The sequence below is a fragment of the Haliotis rufescens genome, unplaced genomic scaffold (genome assembly GCF_023055435.1).
Source record: "Haliotis rufescens isolate VD_foot unplaced genomic scaffold, xgHalRufe1.0.p SCAF_133, whole genome shotgun sequence".
In the NCBI taxonomy this organism is placed as follows: domain Eukaryota; kingdom Metazoa; phylum Mollusca; class Gastropoda; order Lepetellida; family Haliotidae; genus Haliotis; species Haliotis rufescens.
This window is the reverse complement of record NW_025963817.1, coordinates 158300-185803: the sequence shown is the minus strand read 5'-3', so window position 1 is coordinate 185803 and position 27504 is coordinate 158300. Positions and strand designations below refer to the sequence as shown.

The 27504-nt window shown below is 42.2% G+C and overlaps 1 protein-coding gene across 1 annotated transcript; it reads left to right on the top strand.

Annotated features, from left to right (window-relative positions):
* Window positions 1–27049, top strand: LOC124114631 (serine/threonine-protein phosphatase 6 regulatory ankyrin repeat subunit A-like). The gene is made up of 9 exons (XM_046475306.2): window positions 1–84; window positions 6358–6536; window positions 6859–6904; window positions 8709–8804; window positions 9053–9172; window positions 11374–11532; window positions 12639–12755; window positions 22592–22924; window positions 23608–27049. The coding sequence occupies exons 2-9, from the start codon at window positions 6387–6389 to the stop codon at window positions 26553–26555; spliced, it is 3969 nt and encodes a 1322-aa protein (XP_046331262.2). The 5' UTR covers window positions 1–84; window positions 6358–6386; the 3' UTR covers window positions 26556–27049.
* The last annotated feature ends 455 nt before the right edge of the window (window positions 27050–27504 follow it).

Genomic DNA, 27504 nt, shown 5'->3' with positions numbered 1-27504 from the left:
TTCCGGGTAGCCATATTGTGTGGCTGTGACTATCAAATTCTTTCAGTGGGAGCAGCGGTTATGTGTACGTTCGCAGGCATTAGGGTGAGATTATATTAATAACTTTGCTGATGATTACAATGTATTTCATGAACATTTCATCTATCCATTATATTAGTCACTTGCATTTTATTAGTCACTCCACCTCAACACATTCATTTCATCAAATCAATCAAAGAAAAAAAAAAAGAGTGTGTGTTTTCATATCCATACATGTGTGTGTGTGTGTGTGTGTGTGTGTGTGTGTGTGTGTGTGTGTGTGTTCGTTCGTTGTAAGAAGCTTGGATATAGTGACTTGGGTATGCTTTCTCCCTTGATATGCGCCATATTAATATCACATCTCCTTGCACTATTACCCCTCCATCGTCATTGGTTGGTTTAGTTGTGACGTTATTAGTGTATTTTCTGTTTACTAAGTGATAAGTAGCTAGTTGGTTGTTCACCTTCTTCACATCATCGGATTCTATTGCAAATTTATATTCCTCTATTTTCCATCTTTGTTTTAATCCAACTGTTTTGTATTTTCTCTCTTTTGTCTTTTTGTCTCTTTGGAAGTGTGAAGCAAATGATGTTGTTATACCACTTACTTTCATTAAAAAGTTTCTAAAAATAGAGAATTACTGATTGTTAGTTTCAATGATGCATCTTTCGTATATCTATAAATTATATTACAAAAAGTGAGTCCTATTCCTTCAATAGTGGTCTTGGGCGTTCATGTAGCCTTGTGAATAAAACGTTTGCACGTCACGCAGAAGACCTGTGTTCAATTCCCTGTATGAGGGGTACAATGTGTGAAGCCCATTTCTGGTATATCAGTGCCGTAGCCAGCAGGAACATATTGAACAAGTCAAAATAGGGAATTGCATCGGACATCATTTTTGACACTGATGCGTCAAATTTGGTAATGTCCTCTGTTTGTTTAGCATAAACGTTTTGGAAAGTTTTAATAAGGCCTTGACGTCTGTAGCCTTGATCAATCTTAAAGCAAGAGTCGTATGACGCTCTTTGAAATCTTGGTAGAAACAGCATGTCCACTTGTACCTAAAACAATGTGAAATGTAGACACCAAAAGCTGGAGCTGTTGGAATATTTCTACGCATAAATGGGAAAGTTGTCTATTGGAAGGTTGATGTCATCCATCTTGCCATTCTTACCCGCCCTGAAAGAGGGGAAGCATGCGGTTACTTTGTTACTAAATGGACTATGCTACCAGTATTGAACGATGTCAGAATGTCATCAATATACCAGAGGCTTAAGTTAAACATCTTGGCCCAATTCCCTTTGGCATTTCACATATTGTTTTTTTTTTAGTACACTTCAGATGGATTTTTGCTTTCATTTTTGAACCTGTGAACACACATGGCCAATCAAGGAATCAAGTTTTTCCTAAAGTTTGTCTTGTGGGGCATTGGTGTACAAAGTTGAAAAGACAAATATTTTTACTTAATTAAACTTGGTTCTTTTCTGAGACTGCAAATCAAATAGGCAAGCAAATCTTTTGAGGTTTTGAGAATGCACATGGTATTACATGGTTTCGAAAAAAGTGTAAGCATGCCCTGCCCTATGGCTAGCACACGACACTCCAAAAATTGGCATAAAAAAGTATAATTCTTGCAAATCCTCTACCTCTATTACATCTTTGCTTGATTTTGGCTTCATTCACACTAACTTAATTTTCAGATTTTCAACAGCCGTCCTCTTCACTGTCAATTACACACAATTAGTTGTTCCCAATATAGCACTACAGCAACCCAAGCAATGACGTGTGAAATGGCTGGAAACCTCACTTCTTTCCTCTGTGTGCTCGAGTCAACACCTATTATTATAGTTGTAACGATCAAGCACTTGGTGGTGGCCACATAAATCTAACATTGTTGTATAGTTTTCTTAAAACAGACATATTAAGTCAAAATTAAAAGCTGCTAATTGTTGTAATTCTCACGTAAATATAAAACTGGCGTGGATGTTTGTGAGGTCGTCATGGAGTCTCCCTCTCCTCTTACTTGCAAGAAGTGTGGCCATTTTATGATCATGAGATATCCTCATAACAACTGCTGGAAGTGCAGAGATGCACGGGAGAGGCAAGATACGATCAGTGCTCTTCTCTATCTAAGAAGGCCTTCACCAAGCTAGTTGAAGCCTTAATTAAAGCTAGAAGACGAGAAGCAGCTAAGCAGAGAGTTGACGTCATTGCGGCTACTGACACTGACTTAGCCTCTGACTCTGTCCCAGCGACTCCACCAACTACTCCGGCGAATGGATCATCTCCTGCGTTCTCTATGAACTTGATAGAACAACTCTTCATACAGGAGATGATGGAGTCGATGTTAGAGTCTCGCTTCTCTGCTATAACTAAGGACATGGAGATGCTTAAGAAGAAGCAGACCGTATTGGCTAAGAAGAGTCCTCCGGCCAAGAGGCCACATGGGGGACAGCCGTTTGGTCAGGCTACAACCACAGCTCAGGTTTTACCCTCCCGTGAAACATGGGCATCTAGATCTCCGCTCGGGTCCTGTCAGAGTGCCGCAAGGCCATACTCCCCAGCTAAGACACCGCACGGACTCTACTGTAGCCAAGCAGAGCGTTACGAGAGCGTCACATCAACCGCAATGTCGCCAGATGTCAGCGGGACAGTCTAGCAGTTTGATGGAGGATCATCATTCCTGTACTGGTTCCATTATACACGGGCAGTCATTACAAACCGCATGGACCTTACTCATAGTGGAATCCTGGATACCAGCGAATGATGAACCGCAAGGGGAACACGTTGAATGTATGGATTATGACGAACAGCAGATGGATACAGCTGGGACAGCTGGCAAATTGGGACATGTCCTAGACGAGATCAGACAAGACACAACTGAACGATTCCAAGTATCAACTATTGACCTAGCTGTCAAGGCACATGAATCTTCCTATCCCCCCGAAGTGTTCCTGGGACCACAAGGACTCGTCATATAAACAGCCACCTAAGAAGAATTTGTCCCTTCCGTGAAGGATTCATTCCATCCGAGTTGGGTGTACGAAAAGCATCAATCTTCTCAGGATTCATTTTGTCAGTCCGACTACAGAAAACGAAGATCCTATTCCTGGGGCAGATTCGGGGGCAGAGGTGAACGCAGGTTCTGACTTCCTTGCCACCCATTCTGCCGTTATAGACACTTTCGACCTTGTTATGTATATGGACTGCGATTTAAGCCTATCATCTTCAACATAATACCGACTTCAGGGCCAGTGGGAGGGAGTCTTGAGTCATATGCCTAAAATTGGAAGCAGATTACACCCGACAGCTTGAAGATACTCAACAAAAAATTATTGGTACCTCCTCTAAAGTTCCAGATGGAATGCATTAGGAAGATGCGGTTGGCTTATCAGCCTCGACCGACAAGACGCCTATCTTCACGTCCCAATACCCCCATCAACATGGAAGTACCTGTGCTTCATAATCAATGGTCGACGTTATGAGTTCCAGGTCTTACCATTCTGGTTATCAATAGTCCCTTGGCTGTTTACCAGGATTACAGCGCCAGTCATCAGCTAGTATGAAGCCATGGCAGACCAAGAAGAAGCTTGGTTACACCAGAACATTTCTGGTCCTATGCTTATGACCTACCTAGGCTTCCTAGTCAATCCCTCCAAGTCTGAGACCACTCCGGTTCAAGACATTGTATACATCGGAGCGCGTTTCCAACAACACAAGGGATATCTATGTCCACCATAGGATCGATTCGTCAAGACTATTACGATAATTCAATCCCTATCAAGTCAACCTGCCAGGTCTCTAAGGTGGTGGATATCTCTTCTAGGCAATCCAACGTATCTACAGAATATGACCTTCAGAGCAAGGTTGATGTTACGTCCTCCACAGACATGGATCAACTCACTACGATCCAACACCCTAGGGTTCAGGACTCAGTTACATCCCAACTTATTACGGGACCTGCATTGGTGGACACACGGAGAAACTCTTTTCACAGACTCCCCAGATTCGGGATGGGGAGCCCATATTGACGATCTTATGGTACAAAGGTCTTGGAACACCAGAGACAGGATTCTACATATCAACTGCACGGAAATGAAGCCCATTTATTACGCCATCCTGACATCTAAGATACGTCTCTCCCAATCGTCCATCTTCATAGCCACGAACAGCACCACAGTAGTTGCATACATTCAGAAACAAGAAGGAACCAGATCAAGTTCTCTGATGATGGAGACTACACGATTGTTTGCCTTGGCAGACTCCATCAGGTTGGAAGCGAGACATATTCTCGGTAAGCTGAACATCCTTGCTGATCTGACAGCCTTTCCCGCCAGGGGAGAATAGTACCAACAGAATGGACCCTACATCCCAAGATCTTGGCTTGGATAACCACGTTATGAGACATCAGGCATCTCTTTGCCACCTGCCCAAACCATCAACTTCCAGTTCATGTCTGTCCAGTTCCCGAACCAATGGCTCAGCAGATCAATCTGCTGTCGATGGATTGGACGGGTCTATTTGCATACGTATTCCCACCTTGGTCTCTCCTAGACAAGGTCATCCACAAGGTGGAGGAGACGGATTGCATGATAATCTTGATAGCACCAGTCTGGCCAGCAGAGCGTGGTTCCCCAGATTATTAAGTCTATTAATGGAAGAGCCTCCCCATTTACCTCTCCGTCGAGATCTGTTTCAACAGCCCGGGTCAAACATTTTCTACGACAACCTGCCCAGCCAATATCTAACCACCTGGAAGTTATCACGCAAAAGATGCAGACATCCGGGTACTCTGAAGCTGTGGCAAGATCATGAAGACATTCATCATTATACAGTGGGCCATAGACACTATAACATTCCTGCCTTGGGGCTGACAGTGGATCACCAAGACAGACTTTTTTTTGTCCCTTCAGAGCTCTCAAATTCTACCCTTCAGCTACAAACCCACATAGACGCCATAGAAGGAGACTATTCATATCCTGCAAGCCTCATTCCAATAAAGACACCACCAAGGTTACGATAGCGGGCTGGCTTAAGGCTACCGTTGCAGCGAGTTATACGCAGGCACAGAATTCCACTCCTGTCTTGGATCCTGCCCAGCTCACGAAATCAAAACCCTAGCCACGAGTCTCACTTCATCGACATTTCCGTTTCAGTGGAACAAGTAGTGTCCAGCTGTCAGTGGGCCTCACAAGACACCTTCACCAGTTTTTACTTGCGTGACGTACTATCATCCACCACCTCGTTCTATCGAAAGATAAGGCAGGGTGGTGTGTGTGTATGTGTGTGTGTGTGTGTGGGGGGGGGGGGGGGGGGGGGGGGGGGTAGAGGTACTCTCTTGATTACCCTGTTAATTAGGTGTAGGATTTGATTTGGAGCACCTTGAGTAACAGCTGCTACTAGTACGAATTGCAGATGACCGGAAGTGACGTCAGAGCCGGAAGATGTATAATCGGAAGTGACGACATCACTAGAAGTGACATCACCACCAGAAATAGAAGTTTAAGGTCAATCTAATCAGGAAATGACGTCTTTTGGTAGATATAGACATAAGACGTCATTATCCATTATCCAAGGGAAGTGAGAAACCGGAAGTGACGTCACAACGGAAAGTGAGATAAGAACAGAAAGTGACGTCAGCACCGGAAATAGTGTCCATTTTTAACAAGAAAAGCCGGCATTTGGTAGAAATACAACAGAATGACATCATTGCAATACTCTCCGGTGTAACATGAACAGTTACACCATTTCTCATGTATCAATACGTTTTTTACAACCAGTGACAACAATCTTTCATAATTTAGTGTGGATGAACCAAATCTATCACCCTGGTGATGACAATGCCTGTTCAGAAAAATACATTCGTCCTGTGTTACATACATCAGCTGATCTTCGCAGCAAAAAAACTAATACATTTCTATTTTTATAGTTTTACTTACAAAACACCGTTGGATTTGGAGAACATTTATTAAGACTGTATTTTGACATATGCATTTCAAATATTTGCAACGCAGACACGTACGGGAGGTTTGAAAAGGTCTTCGGCAACCCTTGCTTGCCTAAAAAGTGAATACGTTTGTCGTAAGAGGCGACTAACGGGATTGGGAGGTCAGGCATCTTAGTAAACATAGAGTTGAAATATGGATGAGATAATGCCGATGCGACGTTAAATTTTAACTCACACACTCACTCAATTACGTAGATCACTGCTCATATTGTCAATCACTGAATTGTCTGGTCTAGACTCGATTATTTACAGACCGCCGTCAAATAGCTGGAATATTGCTGAGTGCGGAGTTAAACCACAAACAAACAAACATCATTGTTCATTGTTCTAGTGACGCACGTCTATCAGGACAGAAGCAATATGAACCTGGTGGATAACCCCTATACCAGTCTGTCTGGGCAGGACATGGTTCACACAGACCGCGGTCGTCCACATGTAGAAGAGGCAAGAGAGCAGTTTTCTCCTCACATGGAAGGTGTGGTGGGAGACCAGACAGAGGAAGATGCGATCGTGAGTTGAAATATTTGATCTTCATCATTCGTATGGGTAGGCCACTTGAAATATTGTAGTACTTGAACTTTTTAAGTAAATGTTGTTTCGGGATCCTGGCAATGCTACATGTAAGGGATGCGGCACTGCTCAGGGAATTAACACGCACTTCCTCCTTCATGGGTACCTGTGTCATTATTGCATGTGTGGATTCTATGACTATTTTGGACTTATATCAGAACAGTGGAGTGCAACTATCAGTGAATATACCTTAGATATTGCCAAGATATACTATATTTAACTTTTGCCATGGTACTGTTACAATGATTTTCCATTATTTCAGACCTCAAGTGAAGGAGAACAGGAGGTTCCAAATGAACAAGGGCCTGGTAACATAGATAATCTCTTAATACTTATTGAAAGGACAATACAGTACGATGCAAAGAATGTAGGAGATATTGGGAATTAACAAGACATTTCTGCTGATCTATATGATATTATTAATGGAAATTATTTCATCATATCTGGGGATCATATCTGTTATGGGTTCTAAAGCTTGATGTGATCAGATGGTGGCACACTTGGTCATTAAAGAAGTCGGAGGTCAAATAAGAAATTTGCATTTTGCAGCCAAGGTCACTAATATTGGGTAAAACCACCTTTTTTGGCCAGACATGCGTGAATTTTTTGATGTGTCGACCAATGTCAGCTTCCCCCCGATTGGTGAGAGCAACATCGAGTTCATTAAAAGTGGTGGGTGGAATTGGGTCACGATGAGTAGTGCTCTATCATCTTGAAAGAACACGTTGAGCAAGTGGCAGCACGACTGGTGCAATGATGTTGTCCCGATAGTGTTGACCTTTGAAACTGCCATGGACAATATGGAGTGCCAGTCATTTTGATACCACCCTGTACCAATATGGGTCCATAACGTTAACGTCCATAAAACGTTCAACAGGACGTCTCCAAACTCGTTTCTTTCGGTCATCGAAGTCAAGATTTAACCTTGTTTTGTCAGAAAACATGACACAATCCCAAAGTTGATTTTTCCGGCGTTGATGTTCCCTAGACCACTGACGCCTCAGATTCAAATGACGTGCAGTAAGTTGTGGGATGGCACGTGGGATGACACATAAATGTGGACACGTGGACGTCGTGCTCGCAAATTCCATCTTTACAAATGATTTCGCGTGTACTCTTACACTAGTTGCCTGTTGCATCGGTACCTTACCTCAGTGTCAGTTTTCAACTCATTTCTTAATGCTATCAGTCTGATCTGATCTGTCCTTGCCTGGAGTTGCTGCCCTTGGGCGTCCAGAGCGGCACAGATGTGTTTGTTGGCATCGGGCCCCCAATCTGCTGATGACAGATTGGGAATCATAGAGAAATTATTATGATGTGTGCGCATCTGCAAAATACCTGTAGCACATAAATGTTCAACACGTTACAAACGTCGCATGATCAATGATGTTGCTTCATCATGATTAAATATGTTTAGAAAGGTGTATTTTAGCGTTTGGTTCCAAGAAAACTCACAAGCGAGTCAGTCAAGTGACAATGGTATATCAAGTATTCCACCCTGTCTGAGTGCTGTCCGAAGTCACGTGCTTCATGACTGTCACAATGTTGTGTTTTGAGTTGTGTTTTGGAAATGTTCTTGCCACATAAATCACTTACTTTCACTGCCAGACATTGTTGTATTTTCCTGTAATTTCACCTGAAACAAAATAAATTAAAACTTTTTTTTTTGCATAGAGAATATTAAAGGGGGGAACTCTTCACCGAAAAATACATTGAAATATCCGCTAAATATATCTTACCAAAGTAAAGTTTTTAAAGCAAAACTAGTAACAAACGGCGCGTAGTTTTTGCAACTTATCACATATAAAGTACTATTGCCTTGCCGTTTTGTAATCGCCCTTTGCAGTATCTTCGAACCTCATAAAATTATAAAAAGAACTATTTCAAATGGTCAAAACACACAGAACTAGAAACATTAGACCTAACGGTTTCCAACAGGTTCGGCTTTTGAGTTGAATGTAATCTTCGTCACGATAAACAGGTACAAATCTTGAACAAATCTCCACTGTCCTCGATCATCTAGTTGTCAGAAAAAGAGTTATTATTTCACATATAACCAGGAACAATCATTTTGCTCACGCCTCACAACTTACATGCTCTGCCTTTTATCAGTTGTCATCTACACACGTGGTGCAAAAAGACACGCCGACAATGTGGATGCGTTCTTCAGAAACAACGGTAGAAGTATACAACGATTTGAGTGTGACAGTAAGTATACTTTTGTTAAAGTAATGCATGACCGTAATCAAGTCAGTATGTCCTTACATAGATTATCCAAACAGGCTATTTGTTTGATGTTCCTATTTGTCATTGTGTCCAGTTTGACTAAATATTGATCATGTATGTATTTGTGTTTCTACTGGATAATGAAAGAATATCAAGACAAAAGCTGAAGCATGGATTGTGATCCCATCGAATTGTTTAGCGTATTGTCTTTCTTTAATTTGTTTTTGTAGATGCTGAGAGGTTGACAGAGGCACTCAAAACAGACTGTACACGTATGATTGTGTTGATTGATCAAGAGTTTTCTCAGTTGATGGAAGATGAATACAGGATGCTCAAACGTGTTTTCAATGGTGACAAAACTTTCCAATCATTTTCTGCCAAACTATCAAAACCTATTACAACGGTATTACACACATATTTCTTCGACCGGTGAAGATCCGGGGTAGAATAGGTCTTCAGCAACCCATGCTTGCTGTACAAGGCGACTATGCTTGTCATAAGAGGCAACTAACGGGATCGGGTGGTCAGACTCGCTAACTTGATTAATGCATGTCATCATATCTCAGTTGCATGGATCAATGTTCATGATAACGCTGTATTGTCTTGTCCAAACTCGATTATTTTTCAGCCCCCCGTCATATTGTTGTGTGCGGCATTAAACAACGAACAAACAAACACATAGATTTTCATGAATTGTGCTACCAACCAACACGATATGTTTTACATAGATTTAAATGCATGTTAAATGCTTCTGTGAGGAATTGTATAAGTTATTCCTAGTGACGCCCATTGTGTATTTGATGTCACGCCAAAGATATTATCTTAATTGTGTCATGTTCATATTTTCGCTGATCTTTGGGGTAAATCTTAGGATTTTTTCTTGTACAGTATTGGACTATTCCCATCTTTCTAAAGGTACAATGCTTCATGGGTCTATAAGGTGAAACGACCAGTTACATCTTTGAACAAGTAGGCAAACTAAAACATCAATCATCTCAGCTGTTCTGCTGTAAACCGATATGATGAGATATACAGCTCATCGATGTTTAACAAAATATCAGAATCTTTCCATCATATTTGTCACTGACGTGTCAAAAGATAATGTCCTCCACGTGTCTACCATAAAATCGTTTGGAATATTTGCTGAGGCCTTGAATGTTTTCAGCAAGAGACTATGCTGATCTTTGAAATCGCCGTAAAACGAGCATGGTCGATTGTTCCAAAGGCTGGAACTGCTGGAACATTCCTCGGCATTTAGGCAAGAGTTGGCTCTTCGAAAGTTGAAGTCATCCCTCATACAATATTGTGGGGTGTTTTATGTCACTCTGAATCTTTATGTATAGATCTAGAGATCAGTTTTTTTATATTTCGTGTTCAGGTGGGTTAAGTTGAAGGGAATTGGCTATTTGACCGTTATTGATATCAGATCATGGCTAACCTGACGCTCAAGTTAAACTTCTTGGCCAAGAAGTCTTGATTTCATTTTGCCAGTCCGAGCAGACATGCCGATTCATATGCATAAAGAAACAGATCAGCAAGAAGGGATATGGGGATACCTACTTCTTGCCCATGGGGATGCCTGCACATGCTCATGATATAGACGGAGTAGTAAAATGGACTTCAGCAGATATTTTTTAGGAATATTGAAGGGATTTGGACGCTTTTAATCCCCCGCCTGGCCAGAAATGGCCTCAGGGGGATTATGTCGTGGCGCAGTCCGTCCGTCCGTCCGTCCCACAGGGGGAACTAAGCTTGTGAAATCACCTCCTCCTACAGTTTCCAGAGAATATCCCTGACACTCAACACACAAGATGTCGACATGTTGATACGCATATCGCAGTCCTGTTTCGTTTCCACTAATTTTGACAGAGTTACTGCCCCTGTTTTACTGAGCTTCATTTGCCTTATTGTGAGAGAGGGTACTAAGCTTGTGAAATCAACTCCTCCTACAGTTTCCAGAGAATATCCCTGACACTCAACACACAAGATGTCGACATGTTGATGATACGCATATCGCAGTCCCGTTTCGTTTCCACTAATTTTGACAGAGTTACTGCCCCTGTTTTACGGAGCTTCATTTGCCTTATTGTGAGAGAGGGTACTAAGCTTGTGAAATCAACTCCTCCTACAATTTCCAGAGAATATCCCTTACACTCAACACACAAGATGTCGACATGTTGATGATACGCATATCGCAGTCTCGTTTCGTTTCCACTCATTTTGACAGAGTTATTGTCCCTGTTTTACGGAGCTTCATTTGACTTGTTAAAAAAGTTCATGTGGGGGATGTTGTGCTCTCAGAGCACTCTTGTATTTAATAAAATTCTTGCCATCCTTGGATGATTTCAAATTCTCTCTTATATTACCACTACACTTTGTTTCTGTCTCATCTTTCAAGCATTTTACCTTTAAAAAAGATTAAAGGTCTTCGGACTTTATCTCAAACGTTTGTACCATTTAGAGTACTGATAATTTTTAACACATTAACCTTTTTATCAGTTCATCCTTTACTCTATCGGATTATGTTTGCAATATTTATCTTTAATTGCAGATCTCATAGAAGCAGAAAAAGAGGTTCAATTAGTCAATTATCTTGATGATGACGAAATCTTCCAAGAAGTAAAGTATAAGCTTCCTGGGGCCATGAGAAAAAACATTATTCCTAACACTCGGTTCCTCAACAGTACCAATGGCTATGTGTCTCTTGAAGGTAGGTTCTTGAGATCCAGAAGTTCTGTATTGGCTTTGGTGTTATGAAATAAATAGCATGATACCAAAATGATGCGCTTGCCATATGAGCCATTTACAAATATAATGCTACTAAGGTCATCCACGCTCCAGCTCTATATATCTCACTTGGTTGGACTCTTTGACTTCTCTTGCCACGTAGTCAATCGGCCCTTTGTCATTATCATATGTCATTTCCATTTTTGCCATTAAAACTTTGTGTGACCGATCACACCTTTTGTGTTGCTAAACATGCTGAAAAAGAATGAGGATTTTAAACATTTCCGCCACTAATGCAATGTTGAAAATGCATTTGTGACCATTCCGCAGCCATTTCTGAATGAAACATTATGAAGTTTCATATGAACGTGGAAAAGCATATTTTAAAATGGTTGTGTTGTTACCTCAGCGATGACATTAAATACCACGTTTATCTAGCTATACTAGTGTCCCTCTGCCTGCCTGTTGTTCAGAAACTTCTGTTATTTGATTTAATTCTTGACCCCTTTATGACGTAACCGGGCCTATGAAGATCCGGGGTAGAATATAGTTCTCCAGCAACCCATGCTTGCCACAAAAGGCGACTATGCTTGTCCTAAGAGGCAACTAACGGGATCGGGTGGTCAGGCTCGCTGACTTGGTTGATGCATGTCATCGATCCCAATTGCGTGGATCGATGCTCATGTTGTCAATCACTGGATTGTCTGGTCCAACCTCGATTATTTATAGACCGCTGTCATATAGCGGTAATATTGCTGAGTGCGGCGTTAAACAACAAACAAAACAGAAAATGACTTTACCGAAATAACAATGGTCCAGAAAGGTGCCTGTGAGCTCCAGTCTTGATGCTCTATTTCCAATTCATCAATATTTATCTGGTTTGACTGTACTGCCTCTCAGGTTCCCAAATATAAACAAATTCAAATACGACAGTCAAGACATTTTCACAACATCTTTTTATTAATTTGCAATATTTAAGTGTGTATATTGCTTGCAGAGAATTGTGTAAAACGTGTGTCCTTTCAGATTAATTAGATGCAGTATGAAATTGATGATGCAGGAAGTCTGAGCATGACACATATTTTCCAGATCATGCTACATCAGTTGCACAGGTTGGTGACAACAACAATATAGAAGTCCGTCGGGATGGTGGCAATATACGCACACAGCAAGTCGGGAGAAGCAACACGTTTACCGCATCCAGTGGTGAGTTTACCGTTATGAATTTGTGTTCTGTCCCCTTATTAAGAAATGATTGTATATTGCGACTCGTTCACCAGTCTTTGGTATTGTGTATGTAATATGTCTTAAAAACACATCTGACGCAGCCAAAATGATGATGTCCGTAGACAGTGTCCATTGTCATCCATTTCATCTAACACTCGCATATTCCCAATCATCGCAATTTTAAAGATATGAAGGCTGACAATGCATTATTATTCAGTCAGATCAAATTTAGTCAAAAGCCATATAGTGGCATAATCTTTGCATGTGCGTGTATATCAATACTGGAATGAATGGAGCTGAAATGAGCAAGTCTTGAGGAAACTTTAGGCTTTATGTTTAGCAGTAGCAAGAACCGAGATCTGATTTGAATGAGATTGGAACTATTTTATTTCTCATATGTTTTCAGTGTTCATGTTGCACATTCACGATGTAACAATTCAGAATTCAGTGAACTAAAGGACGGTTTTCAGTTTCACTCGTGGGTGTCGTTCTGCAACTGGTATTGCATTATTTCGTGTTCGAATCCAACTCTCAAGCGTTTTTTGTGTGACCTGAGCCTCTGATAGGATAGGATAAATGCAACTTTTCATGAACACCTGGTATCATCATTACTGCAAATAAAGTTGCAAATAATTTCTGCAAATAAAGTTGAAATGACCCTCGCCTCGATGCAGATTGACACGGTAAAACAATCAACATCCGCGAGTAGAGAGCCGGAAGTACCGGTAAGCATTTGCATATTGCACATGTGACCTAACATGTGATAACCGGTGAAGCTGAAATCAATTCCCGCTGTTTTTACAGTTGTATTAACAAGTGTTGGAGACGGTGTGCACAAGTGATTGTGGAATAAACACGCTGAATGTGAAGCAAACATAAGTCTAGTTAGTTACAACATAGTTAATTGGCGATTAAATTACTCACCATTGTCTCTTATATGTTATTACTTCATAAATGAATTTTATTTTACGGGCCCCAATTTGGTGTCGTACCGTGTAAACACAAAATGGCGACGTGTGCTGGAGTTACACACGCGACCTATCGTTGTAGAAAAAAAACAACGCAAGATAAACATATTTTTATTGCATATATAAGGTTTGTGTGCGCACTTGTAATGTGTGCGAAATACGCATCAGTCGGAAAGCGCACGTTAAATCTCCAAAGTAACTAACTAACTTCTGATGTCCGTGTGCGAAATACGCTACAGCCGGAAAGCGCACGTTAATCTTCTATATCAGTCAGACTTGTGATATGTTTCATTCCCGGTCGCCTTATACACGGAGTATAGGATTTTGGGTTGATTTTTAAGGCGTGTACAGGGGGGTCGTCTTATACGTGGGGTCGCCTTATACACAGCGATATACGGTATGTCATTGAGATTCATAAAAGCAGACATAAGATATAGTCGGAATCGTACACTGGATTCTGCTTTTAGCAGAGATTTCTTGTGATTATTGAAACTGTTTAGTCACTTTCATTTATCTCATCTGACTACTTACATGTGGTATGTACCAGCAAACAAATTTATTTTATGTTGCAGGATCGCATTTTGAGAAACTAAGAAAAGAACAATCAGATTCATTTCAGGTTCATAATTAACCTCAGTGGTTCAATAATGAAAGAATTGTATTAAAAAAGTTGAAATACATGTATAAATGTTTGTGTCTTCTTTGAACAACAAAAAGGCCCCTAAATTTGTGGTTGTACCTTGAGTCTAGAAGAAATTTTGGAAAATTATGGCATGAAAAGCAAGAGTGTTTTAAACAAAAAACGATTGAGTCCATAAATTCTGCCCTACTAAATAAAAATTGCCATTAGTATTAAACGTTTAATACAGTATCGCAGTCGAATACTTGGGGTGCCACCGTCTGTATTGGTTATTTTCTTTCATGAACTTTTAAATCCTGAACAAGTTTCTGATAATGAGTTTGATAAATCTGTTGCAGATTTAATCAGACACCATGATCCTTTGAATTCTGAGAAATGTAACGATGCTAATATGCTTTAAAGTTGGGTAAGGCACCCGGATCAGATGGAATACCACCCGAGTTCTACAAATATTGTATGAATATCGTCCCATACTTAATTTAAATATACTTAAATATACCATTTTAAAGACAGGGACTTTCCCTTGTGTCTGGAATAGTGGTCTTATAATTCCTTTGTATGAATCTGGTGAGTCAACAAATCCTAACAATTATAGAGGAATATCTCTCCTAAATGTAATGGGAAAACTATTTACTTCTGTTGTTGAAAATAGACTTAGATACTGGGCCGAAATCAACGGGATACTATCGGAATCCCAAGCTGGATTTAGAGAGGACCATTTAACAACTGATAATATTTTTGTTTTGCAGGCCTTGTGTCAAAAGTATTTAAGAAAACCAAAACATCGATTTTATGCCACCTTTATAGATTTCAGCAAGGCGTTCGAATTTGTTAATAGAAAGAAAATGTTGTATGTACTTCTTCAAAAGGGCGTTCGTGGTAAAATGTATAAAGTTATTGAAAATATATATAAAAATGTTGGATGTTTTAACACCTCTTGTGGTGTATGTTGAGCCCAGGTGAGGTGAGGTGAAATTGGGTTTAACATCGCATCCAAGATTATTGCACTTATACAGCGACATGCATGCATGTGTGTGTGTGTGTGTGTGTGGCTGTTTGTACTAGTCCGGACTGATGCCGATTTATAGTGCTAGCTCACTGAGATACCATGCCGCAGTTTAACATGAATACCCCACTCAGACACAGTATACTGACTCCGAGCAGACCAGTCCTTGTTTAAGCACCTTAGTGCCAAGCGCCAGACAGGGTAACAACAAGTACCATCCTTTAACGTCTTTTGGTATGACGCAGCCGGGGATTGAACCCCGAAACCTTCTGCTCTCAGGTGGCGGTCAATTAGTGTCTGAAATTAAGGCAAGTGAATGCCGGGGCATTTTTGTAAGTCTAGTTATTGAAACAATTAAGCTGCTGCTCTTTGCAGATGATGTCCTACTTGCAGACTCCGTGAGAGAATTGCAAAGAAAATTAGATATATTAGAATCATTTTGCAATAAATGGGCAATGGGGGTAAATATGAAAAAAAAAGAAAAATGTGTTTTTCAGAATAAAAACGATGTTTTATTGGTCTGTTTTCAGTCGTACAAATGGGTATCTCTCATACCCTCACTTCTAGTCGCACGTTTAAAAGGAAGCCAGAAGCTGGAATGTAAACATTAAACTTGTTTCCCTCCAGGTTGCGTATGCACCTCCCTATGACATGTCACAAATCTCAAAGAATAAGCCATCAAGCAGGACTGGACTGGATTACTTCCCTGTGGGGATGGCTGGGTGGGAACGAAAGACTGAAAACAGACCAATAAAACATCATTTTTATTCCGAAAAACACATGTTTTAGTCTGTTTTCAGTCGTACAAATGGGTAGAATTCGACGGAACACTGGAAGGAGGGTCGGGAAAGTAATCAGGAAGTGACTTCTTTCACGTCGAATGTACCAAGTTCCTCACCCCTGTAGTGACAATAGAACATTCGACCAGATGCACGGACGAGACAAGTTGTTTATCACGAACGCACAGCATGGTTAATGCTCTTCGACACACAACTAATTATCGATGCGACAGGACAACTGCACGCGTCAGTTGAACTGCGATCGAAGTGTGGTCGGCGCATAATTTAGTTACAGAGCAACTCGCAGTATACAACTAAAAACTACCAGCAGTACTATAAAGTATGGGAAGACGATGCATACACCGAATAACCATATTAAAAAAGCCAAAGTACTGCACGCAACAAAAAAACCATAAGAATGCGTACATTCAGCAACAGCTTTTATTGTAACATAGTATATGGCATGAAGTGTCGAGCAAAAAGTCCAAAGTAAATAAAGCACAAATTCACTGTCTTTTCTGGGAGATCTGTTGTGCCACCACGAGTGGACTAAACTGTTTGAGTCCTTCAACATCTTCTGTTGAGATATCTCTGAGATAATGCGAAGCAAACACTGAAGTAGATCTCCAAAAGCAGCCCTCCATAATAGCTTGCAGCGAACAATTACTGTGGAGTGCTAAACTTCGTGCGGTTGAGAGGAGGTGGGAGGTGCGAGTCCTTGCGCCTCGTAAGCTCTGAGAATTACCATTCTCAACCAAAAGGAGAGAGTACCGGGGTATTACGTGTAATCTCTTTCTTTGCATTGGTTGAGAGCGGTATGAACAGCCGTCAAAAAATGTTGTCGTCGCTGTTCAGATCGCTGCAGGTAAATACGAAGCGCACGAACGAGATCAGCGTGATCATGAGGGCCCATAATTGCAGACAAGGAAGGTATGTTGAATTTTCTCGAATCTTGGCCAGGAAGTTGATTTTTCGCTAAAAAATCCAATCTGAGACCAAGATGGATGTTGCCATGGTTACGCAGATCGAACGTAATCCGACCGCGATTTCAGTGGCATGTATTTCCGATACTCTCGCTGCTGTAGCCAGCGAGAGAAGGAAAGCTGTTTTCTGTTTTCAATAAGTCAAACGCGACCTGATCTTGAGGCTCGTAAGTCTGACTAGACAGGTTGCGCAGAACGACATCGAGGTCCCAGGCCGGCTGTCGGAAATTTACGTGACTGATCTTCAACCATGAAGGCACGTAGAATCTTCTGCAACTCCGGTACTTTAGTGAGCTTGTCGCCCGTAGGAGACGCCACCACTGAAGCCAAAGCTGCCAGATAAGTCGAGATCGTCGACCCTTAAAGACGTACAGATGACCGCAGATAGAGTAGGAACTCCGCCACCTGTGGTGGGATTGCTACCGCCGGATTTAAACCATGAGACCTGGCAAAAATGGAGAAAGTGGTCCACTTGTCATCGTACAGCTTACGAGTCGTAACTCGATGTGCCAGCAAGACAAGCGCTGCCACTTTAGCCGAATATCCTTTCTTCATTAACGAGGTCTTAAGCCAACCCAGGCGTGAAGCTGGAAGTTCTTTATTCCCAGATGCAAGTGGTCGGTGCGAGGATGATGAAGGAGATTGTCTCGACCTGGCAATGGGAACGGTGGCTGATCAATGATCTGAAGAAGTTCCAGGAACCACGTTCTGGCGACCAAAAGCAGACGTAGGTTGGCCGTTTGACGAACTTTCTCATGTGTCGATGGCGTCTAGACCCTCCCACGATATCGCTAGAGTGTCGTGGTCCCATGCCCGTGGGTCTGGAACCGGCGATACGAATCGAGGGAGGCGGTTGTTGCGCAGGGTTGCGAAGAGATCTACTTGGGGCAAACACAGTCGATCTGTCAGCAGATGAAAGACTGTCGGATGGATCATCCACTCCGTGGGAGACGGCCTCGATGGTCTCGACAGGGCGTCAGCTATCACATTCTTGGCCCCCGGATGTGACGGGCTCTTACGCGCATGTCCAAGTCGTTGACGAGGGCGAAGAACATAAATGTCAGGTCCAGAAGGGCCGAGTTGTTCCCTGTTTGTTGATGCAGTGGACGACTGTGGAGTTGTCCGACTGTATCAACAGCCGTTTCCGAAGGAGTCGAAGTTTCCAGACCACCCGAATCACTGCTTCCATCTCGAGGCAGTTGATGTGGAGGACCATTTCTTCTGGCGACCACAGCCCGGCCGCTTGGTCGTCCCTGAAGTACGCTCCCCAGCCTTCCAATGACGCGTCTACGAATAGGTGTAGTATGAACAGAGGCTCGCTCATAAAGACGCCTTCGCAAACGTTCGACGGCTGGAGCCACCACTCCCAGATGACAACGTAGCTGCCCCGGAAGTGGAACCAGGAGGTTGGGAAACTCCAGGTGGGGGTACAGCAATCTCTGCAGAGGACGAAGTTGAAGACGACCTCAGCGAGTCAGGTCTTGTGCCGATGTCAACAGACCGAGGACTTCCTGCCACGTGTGCACTGACGCTGGCTCATGTAGGAGTCTCAGAACGCTGCTGACAATCTTGGAACAACGGCCTTGAGGTACCTTGACCAGATTGACCCCCGTCTGGAAGCGTATCCCGATGTACTGTAGATCCCGAGTTGGTACCAAGTCCGACTTTTGAAGGTTGACGATCCACCCGAGGTACCGTAGTAGACTCAGGGTGGTCACTAACTCTCCTTGAAGGGCTTCTGTGAACTGGTGAGAATGGAGCCCGTCATCTAGGTAGAAGGCAACCCTGATCGCCCGCTGATGGAGACATTCTACGACCGTCTTCATGATCCATGTGAAAATGCATGGGGCTGTAAAATTCCAAATGGGATGGCCTCCCACTGGTAATGAATACCCTGGTGGACGAATCGGAGGTACTTCTGGAACTCGGAAGCTATTTGTACATGGAGATACGCGTCCTGAAGGTCTATCGATACGAGCAAGTCGTTCGGTAATATCATCTGACGCAGAGAGCTGAGCGATATCATGGTGAATGTGTCGGGTTGTTGGAGGTATGTTGCATTGAACTTTTTGAGATTATAAATAAGCCACATCTTTGTGGAGTTTTTCTTCGGTACTAGAAAGATAGGCGAGTAGTACCCCGGCGATGGTGCCAATGTCCCTAGGCGAAGTACTGCCGCCTTCTTCACCAACGAATCGATGGCCTCCCTCAGCCGATCCGTTGGTGGAGTGTGGAATGCCGGGAATAACGTCAGTGGTGGCATCGATCTCAGGCGTGGGGCGTAGCCTGTTGTCAAAATGTTCTGAACCTAAGGGTCGTTGAGGAAAGCCCACCTGTGCACATAGTGATGAAGTCCCCCCTACCGGTAGCTCTTCTAAAGGTAGTGTCACCACTTCTCACTCCTCACTTCTTTCCCCGCTGACTCTTTCCGCCTCTGGGATAATTTGAAAAGGAGACCTGGAGACCTTTCCTGTCCAAATCTCTCTTGCTGGACGGCTGTCGAGGCATGTCCCTACGAAACGCCCGTTGCATATTCTTGTTTCTGTAATGTCGTCCTGGGGCGTTCGAAACCGGTGGCCTTACGGGGCCCGTAAGAGTGTCCTGCCATGACGATCAGGTAGTTCAGTGCAGTTGATGTAACCATGGCGACGTGCCGTAGTAATTTGGTCTGATACATATTCGGACTGGGCAAGGACGTCCGAGATCCACCATTGCATACAGGTGAGGACCGATGGCACCGTCCTTTCGTCCTCTTCCTGGGGTTCTTTCTCCCCACTGAGAGGGCCTTGATCGCTGTCGACAGCATAACAAGCGGTTGTAGCTGGTGACGAACAGCAGTGTCCATGGATTCCAAATGCCTGTCTTCTACAAGAATCTTGGAGGGCGCTGGTTTCTTGAAGAGTAGATCCCAATCCAAGTCCCTACTCATGGGTGACGAAAACGGCATGCCATAAATCGGGTAACGAGATCGAACAGGCGGCTTGCTGAAACTCTGCCCAGGCAGAGCAGAGGCAAAGTTCTGGTCCATATCTTTAGTCATGGCTCTGAAGGCATCAGGAGGACAAAACTGAAGAGACTGCAGTGTATCTCCGACCTTAAAGCCAGCACGCGTCAGTTTGTCATCGTCTTTTGATAACTCAGGCAGAAAGTTAGATAGCCAAGCAAACAACTCAATGCCTTTTGGAGGCCTAGGCGGTCGTCACAATCCATCGTCGACGTCGATTGTGTAGGCGTAGATGAAGGAGCTGGTGTACTGGTTGACGGTCCATGGACCCCCACAGAGTCGAATCCTTCTTGGTCGACGCCGTTGAGGCGAGTACCGCCGCCATGATCCGGGCTATCAAAGCCAGGTCATTATCTCTACGACACTGATTTCCCAGAAACTCCCTGCGAGAACGTCGCACATACTCGTGGGGATGAGGGCTACGATCTCTAACTGTAGAAGTACTACTATCCCCATCGTAGTTATCGTCCGAATCCTACTCCCGACGACCACGGAGGCGATGAACGTCCTCTTGTCTAAACATTTACTGTCTCTCGACGAGGCACTCGACCTGTCATCCCGGGAACGGGAACGACTTCTAGAGAGCGATGTGTGTTCACTGTCGTCCCGTACGACGTCCCTATCGTCGTTGGTAGAACAAGATACGGACCGACTAGGGACCGTAGTCCCCTCATGGTCCTCGTCACCACCCGGTCCCGTCGTAAGGGTGGCTGAGTGACGCTTTTGATCAACTGATTGACGAAGATCAGTCGTGCGGGTAGTATCATCAGCAGGCGAACGGTCACGTGTCTTGTCGAAAACAGAAGTTGACTGAGGCTGGTCTTTATTAACTGATTTCTTGGGTGTGGCTGACTCGCCACTCCCAGGGCCGGATGTGGAGGGTGCAGAGTCCAAGGATCCAACCGATGTCCTTCTCTGCTTGTAGCGCTGGTCAGCAGCCTGCTTCGCCAACACACGAAGATACAAGTTAAAGTTTATAGAAGACAAGTGCTCACATTCTTTACAACGTTTATCCCACGAACACGTTGAAAACCCGTCCTTAATGATGCAAGAAGGTCAATACTTGTGGGGATCTACTTTAGACAGTTTTCTTTGACATGAGGCACAAATGCCCTACATGATGTCACGTGTATAATCAAGTCAAACAGTGAAACATGTGTTGAACACAAACAATGGATTACCAAGGATTACATTCCAGGAGTCTACAGGTAAGACATATTATTATTACTTTATTAGAACAACAACTGTAGACAAGCGATAAGTACTAGTAGAATACAAACTAGCAGTCTACCGCGACAGTCTTTCTCGAGCGAACAGTCTCAGAGGCGCGCTGAGAGATTTGTGACATGTCATAGGGAGGTGCGTGCGCAACCGGGAACCAAGTTTAATGTTTACATTGCAGCTTCTGGCTTCCTTTTAAATGTGCGACTAGAAGTGAGGGTATGAGAGATACCCATTTGTACGACTGAAAACAGACTAAAATTATTGTTTTCAGAAATTGCGGGTATCTAAAAAAGTGGAAAATGGATTTATGAATCTATGGAAATGTCAGCAACTTCGCATTATATTTTCTTCCAGGTTAATCTGGTCTAAAGCTTGTGAGACTATATCATTACAAGCCAGAAAGTCATGTTTTCCGTTATTTCAACTCATGAAAACTTATCCAGATATATCTTTGAAGACAATTGTTGCTTTGTTTGATTCAAAAATTGGACCCATTCTATATCATGGTTGTGAAATTTGGGGACATACATACAGGGGATCTATAGAAAGAGTACAAATTTTATTTGAAGAATAAATTGAAACTGGGAAAACAAACACCTTCAAGTGCCGTTTTGGGCAAAGTTGGCCATTATAAACTATGTCAAAATTATTTTAGCAGGATTATAAATATACAATAAATATGATCTTTTGTACCAATCTCATTAAAATCAGACCTTAGTTTTCGCTACCGATAAACAAAGATCTAAACCCAGTAAAGGATTCCCATAAGTGGTCACGTCAGAACGACCTTTCATCCGACCAATCAGAGTGTCGCTTACCAGATTATGAAAGTGACAGTCAGAATGTGATTTCTAATCATGTAATTTCGAAAACTTTAAAACGGGGTATTCCAAACGATAGTTACGGGTTTAACGACTGAATCCTTACAATCTAGACCATCTATTAGCCATTCCAGAACGTTCTTTTGTTTAGGTTTCAAATTTGTAATCGAGAATTTGTCAAAATATGTTTCGAAACGTAGTCGCCAATTTGAAATTAGTGACGTAAAGCACGAGAAGCTTCCTTCTGATTGGTCATTCCATTGGTCGGTCAAAGTTCGCACAAGGTCAGTCTGACGTGACCCGTAATGGGATGTCCTCAGTTCTTTGTTAAGCGGAAGGAGAACTAAGATCTGATTTCAATGAGGTTGGTTTTGTAAATTCTTGTTTCAGGCCCATCGATTCAGGGCTACGAGTTGACCGTAAAGACGCCTGACACAGACTACGAATTGTGTGTGGAAATCAAGAGGCACATCGACAACAACATCGACAACATCAACATCTCCCTGAAACAACACAATGCCAGAGTGGAGTCTACTAGTCTGGGATCTGTCATCATCAGAGTGGCAGTGGAGCCTGGCACAAAACTTGGCCCAGTTTGGCTGAGACAGGTCATCACTAAGATCCTGTGTGAAGACATCATTGCTAAACTGCCAAAAGGCACCCGGATGGAAGTCAGCATCAGTGCATCTCTTCCACTCACACCTCTGGATGTTGATATATTCGGTAAATACACAGTAGCATTGTAATTTGCTTAATATCACCTTTCATTTCATGAGATACTCATCATGCTCATGGTATTCAAAGCAAATGCTCAGTTTGCACGTGAAAGTCGTAATACAGTCATAATAATATATTCACGAACTATATTATTGGCATTATGGCATATAACGGTGCATTTTAGACTGATATAAGCATCACTATGTTAAATGCTATATGTAGTTTAGCTTACCATTCTTACCATACTTATGTCGAATTGTTTGATGCAAGAAAAGTGCTTTCTACATACTGCATGGTAGCAAATATATCCTAACGTGTACATTTATTTATATTAAATTTAGCTTTAGAACAGGAGCAAGGGAAGTATATGAGTTATTTTTCAATAAAACAAACAACTTTTGGACAATATTTATTTTGCATTATGTATAAACATGCACTGTTAAAAAGATCCTTGAACATTTCTTTAGCTTTGAAAAAACAAATGAAGCTTGGTTGTTGTGTATTTGTAGCAAATAAGGTTCGTTCTGACTTGCAACATTCCAAACGCAAATCGAATGAAAGAAACTGACAAAACGATAATGGAATAATCAACTTAGCTGAATCAAACATGTAAGTCTGCATTGTTACCATTGATGTGTTTATAAAGTTCGATTTCCATTACCTAATTTGATATTGCTATTTTGTTTCAGAGTTTGAAGATGAAAACGAAGCCACACATTGGATGACAGAATATACATCTGACATTCACAGGAAGGATAAAAATGGTTGCAGCATGCTCCACCAAGCGGCTAGAATAGGAAATAGGGCTGCTGTAATTTTAAATCTAAAATTAGGCTGTGTTGTAAATGATCAAAATCGTCATGGAAACACTCCTCTTCATTATGCAGTAATGTCAGGGCAAACAGGTGTGTCCTTGTCCAGACTGCTCGTAGAAGGAGGAGCCAGCATTGAAGTGGTTAACAGGGTTGGATGCACACCACTACATCTTGCTGTCACAAAGAGGAACCTGGAGGTGGTTGAACTCTTTGCAAGAAAGTTTGGAGCAAAAGAGAGCAATCCTACAGCCAATCAAAAGATAGAGATATCTTCCCTTATACATCTCTTGGTCAAACAAGGAGCGGATGTCAACGCCCTCAACAGACAAAATCTCACGCCACTACAAGTGGCTGCTTCATCACAGAGGTTTGATGTTATAGTGGCATTACTGAGTGAAGGCGCTGATGCAAATGCTGTTCATGAAAATGGTCAAACTCCGTTGCACCATGTATTTGGGGTGAATAAGCCTAACCGGAAAATTGATGGTGTCACTGAGACATACAGACTGATGAAACACCTGAGAGTAAAGCCTGTCACACAGTCATCTGGAGATACATGTAAACCTGATAATGGAGCTAGTGAAGCACCATCTTCAGTGTTGGACATACCAGACAGTGAAGGTAATACTCCACTTCAGAGTGCAATCAAATCTAACTTCACACAAGCTGCTATCATTCTTTTGGATGCTGGGGCAAATGCAAATACCAAGAACAAGGAAATAGACACACCCCTCCATACAGTTGCTGGAAATACAAACATCAAGAATACTACCACTGAACATGATGCAGTAGTGAAGATTATTGAATGCAGCAGAGATGTGAATGTTACAGATAAGCAAGGCAATACACCTCTGATGTTGGCAGTTAAGAAGAACAAAAACATCTCACCCCTGCTCAAAGCTGGGGCAAATGTTAATTCGCAAAATGGATTGGGTAGAACAGCGCTGCATCTTGCTGGTGAACACCCACATGACTGGTATGCACATGGACCCATCAACGCGAGACAAAGCAACGACAAACAACTGATTGCAGCTGGAGCTGACGTCAATGTTCAAGACAAAAAAGGTAACACGCCTCTGATGATGGCTGTAAAGAATGAATGGGATATCTCACCACTACTCAAAGCTGGGGCAAATGTTAATTCAAAAAATCGACTGGGTAGAACAGCGCTGCATCTTGTTTGTGAACACCAGGATTACATGTATGAAGCTGCAGTCACACGCGAGAGCTTCACAGAACAACTGATTGCTGCTGGAGCTGACGTCAATGTTCAAGACGAAAAAGGTAACACGCCTCTGATGATGGCTGTAGAGAGAGAATGGGATATCTCACCACTACTCAAAGCTGGGGCAAATGTTAATTCAAAAAATCGACTGGGTAGAACAGCGCTGCATCTTGTTTATGAACACCAGGATTACATGTATAGAGCCACAGTCAACCGCGAGAGCTTCACAGAACAACTGATTGCTGCTGGAGCTGACGTCAATGCTCAAGACGAAGATGGTAACACGCCTCTGATGATGGCTGTAGAGAGAGAATGGGATATCTCACCACTACTCAAAGCTGGGGCAAATGTTAATTCAAAAAATCGACTGGGTAGAACAGCGCTGCATCTTGTTTGTGAACACCCGCATCACATGTATAGAGCCGCAGTCAACCGCGAGAGCTTCACAGAACAACTGATTGCTGCTGGAGCTGACGTCAATGCTCAAGACGAAGATGGTAACACGCCTCTGATGATGGCTGTAGAGAGAGAATGGGATATCTCACCACTACTCAAAGCTGGGGCAGATGTTAATTCAAAAAATCGACTGGGTAGAACAGCGCTGCATCTTGTTTGTGAACACCAGGATTACATGTATAAAGCTGCAGTCACACGCGAGAGCTTCACAGAACAACTGATTGCTGCTGGAGCTGACGTCAATGTTCAAGACGAAAAAGGTAACACGCCTCTGATGATGGCTGTAGAGAGAGAATGGGATATCTCACCACTGCTCAAAGCTGGGGCAAATGTTAATTCAAAAAATCGACTGGGTAGAACAGCGCTGCATCTTGTTTGTGAAAACCGGCATCACATGTATAGAGCCGCAGTCAACCGCGAGAGCTTCACAGAACAACTGATTGCTGCTGGAGCTGACGTCAATGCTCAAGACGAAGATGGTAATACGCCTCTTCACATTTGTGTAAAGAATAATGATAACGGTTCTGTCAAAGTCCTTTTGAGTGTTTTACGGACTGATGTCAAAATTACAAATAGAAATGGAAAATCAGCATTGGACCTCGCTGAAGAAGCTGTAACACCAACACATTTTGGTACTTGGGGAAAATTCAGGAAAAGACCAGAAATATCTTTTGGTACACCTGGATATTCTCATGATCCTGAAAAGGATAAAAAAGCAAAAATACATCCAATCCTCAGCAGACGTCCAGATCGCAATGCTGAAGAAGCTGTAACACCAACACATTTTGGTACTTGGGTAAAATTCAGGAAAAGACCAGAAATATCTTTTGTTACACCTGGATATTCTCATGATCCTGAAAAGGATAAAAAAGCAAAAATACATCCAATCCTCAGCAGACGTCCAGATCGCAATGCTGAAGACCACAGTGACAGAACCCCTTTGAACATTGCTAAAATGTCAGGCAACATACCTCTTGAAGAACTTCCGTTATCTGGAGGAAAAATGTCAGAGGAGTCAGAGTTTGGCTCGTCGAGGCCAAGACCTCATTATTCATCATCAGAAAAGACGAAATTGAAAATGCAAGAAAAGACTAAAAACCTGTGGAAGGGAATGTTTGAAGGGAATATGGACGTCCATTAGATCAATGTCACAAAAAGGAACTTGATTATGTGTTGACAAGATAGGCAATTGTCCTACCCAAAACTAGCCATTGTTGCAGACATGATGCATTTCTAGTGCGTGACATTTAGGACATATTTCGTGGCAGATTCTGTACCGTGAATGTCCAACATGCATAAAGTCATCAATGCTTCCACTTTCTATAAATATTTTGTGAAATCGTACGCGACTGGACAAACATTCCCATTCACAAAGAAGTAATGACCAGTACATATATTACAAGCAATGCAAATCCTTATCTGGACAGCATAAGGTGATATTTGTCTTTCATTTCAAAAACAGAAAAAGTATGTAATATACACATGATGTTCGTGTATTATGACTGGATAATCACTATCATAACTTCGAACGTTTGTAACTAATAGATGTATTTTCAATGAATTTTAAGTAAGAATTACCTTGCTTACAAACGAGTGTTGCGTAATTCCTATCTGTGTACATGTATATGTTTCAAAATTATTTTAGCTTTTCAGACGTAGTACATTTTGATAATATGTATTTTGGTGTATATGAAAGTAAGGGATGGTTTTAATAGAAGGTTAATGGTTGGCACAATTAAGATGCAACAAGTCTTCAGTTTGAATGATTTTATATGTTTAATGTGGACATTGCACCTCTTGAGTAATTCATTTTGTTTGCAGTCAGGACATATACATAGGTATACATGGAGAAGCTGTATCATGTTCAACCACACTTTGATTGAAAATATTATATTTCATTTTTTTACGTTTGTATATACACATACTATGGTGGATTAGTTTTACGCCTTATGCATATGCCTGTCATAACACAATATACTTATTGATTATACTAATCGATTGTATGTACATGGATATAGTACATACTGTTTGGTAAATACATGTTAAAAGTTTGGTAAATCAGTGATCTTTGATTTCTTGTGAGCAGTGTA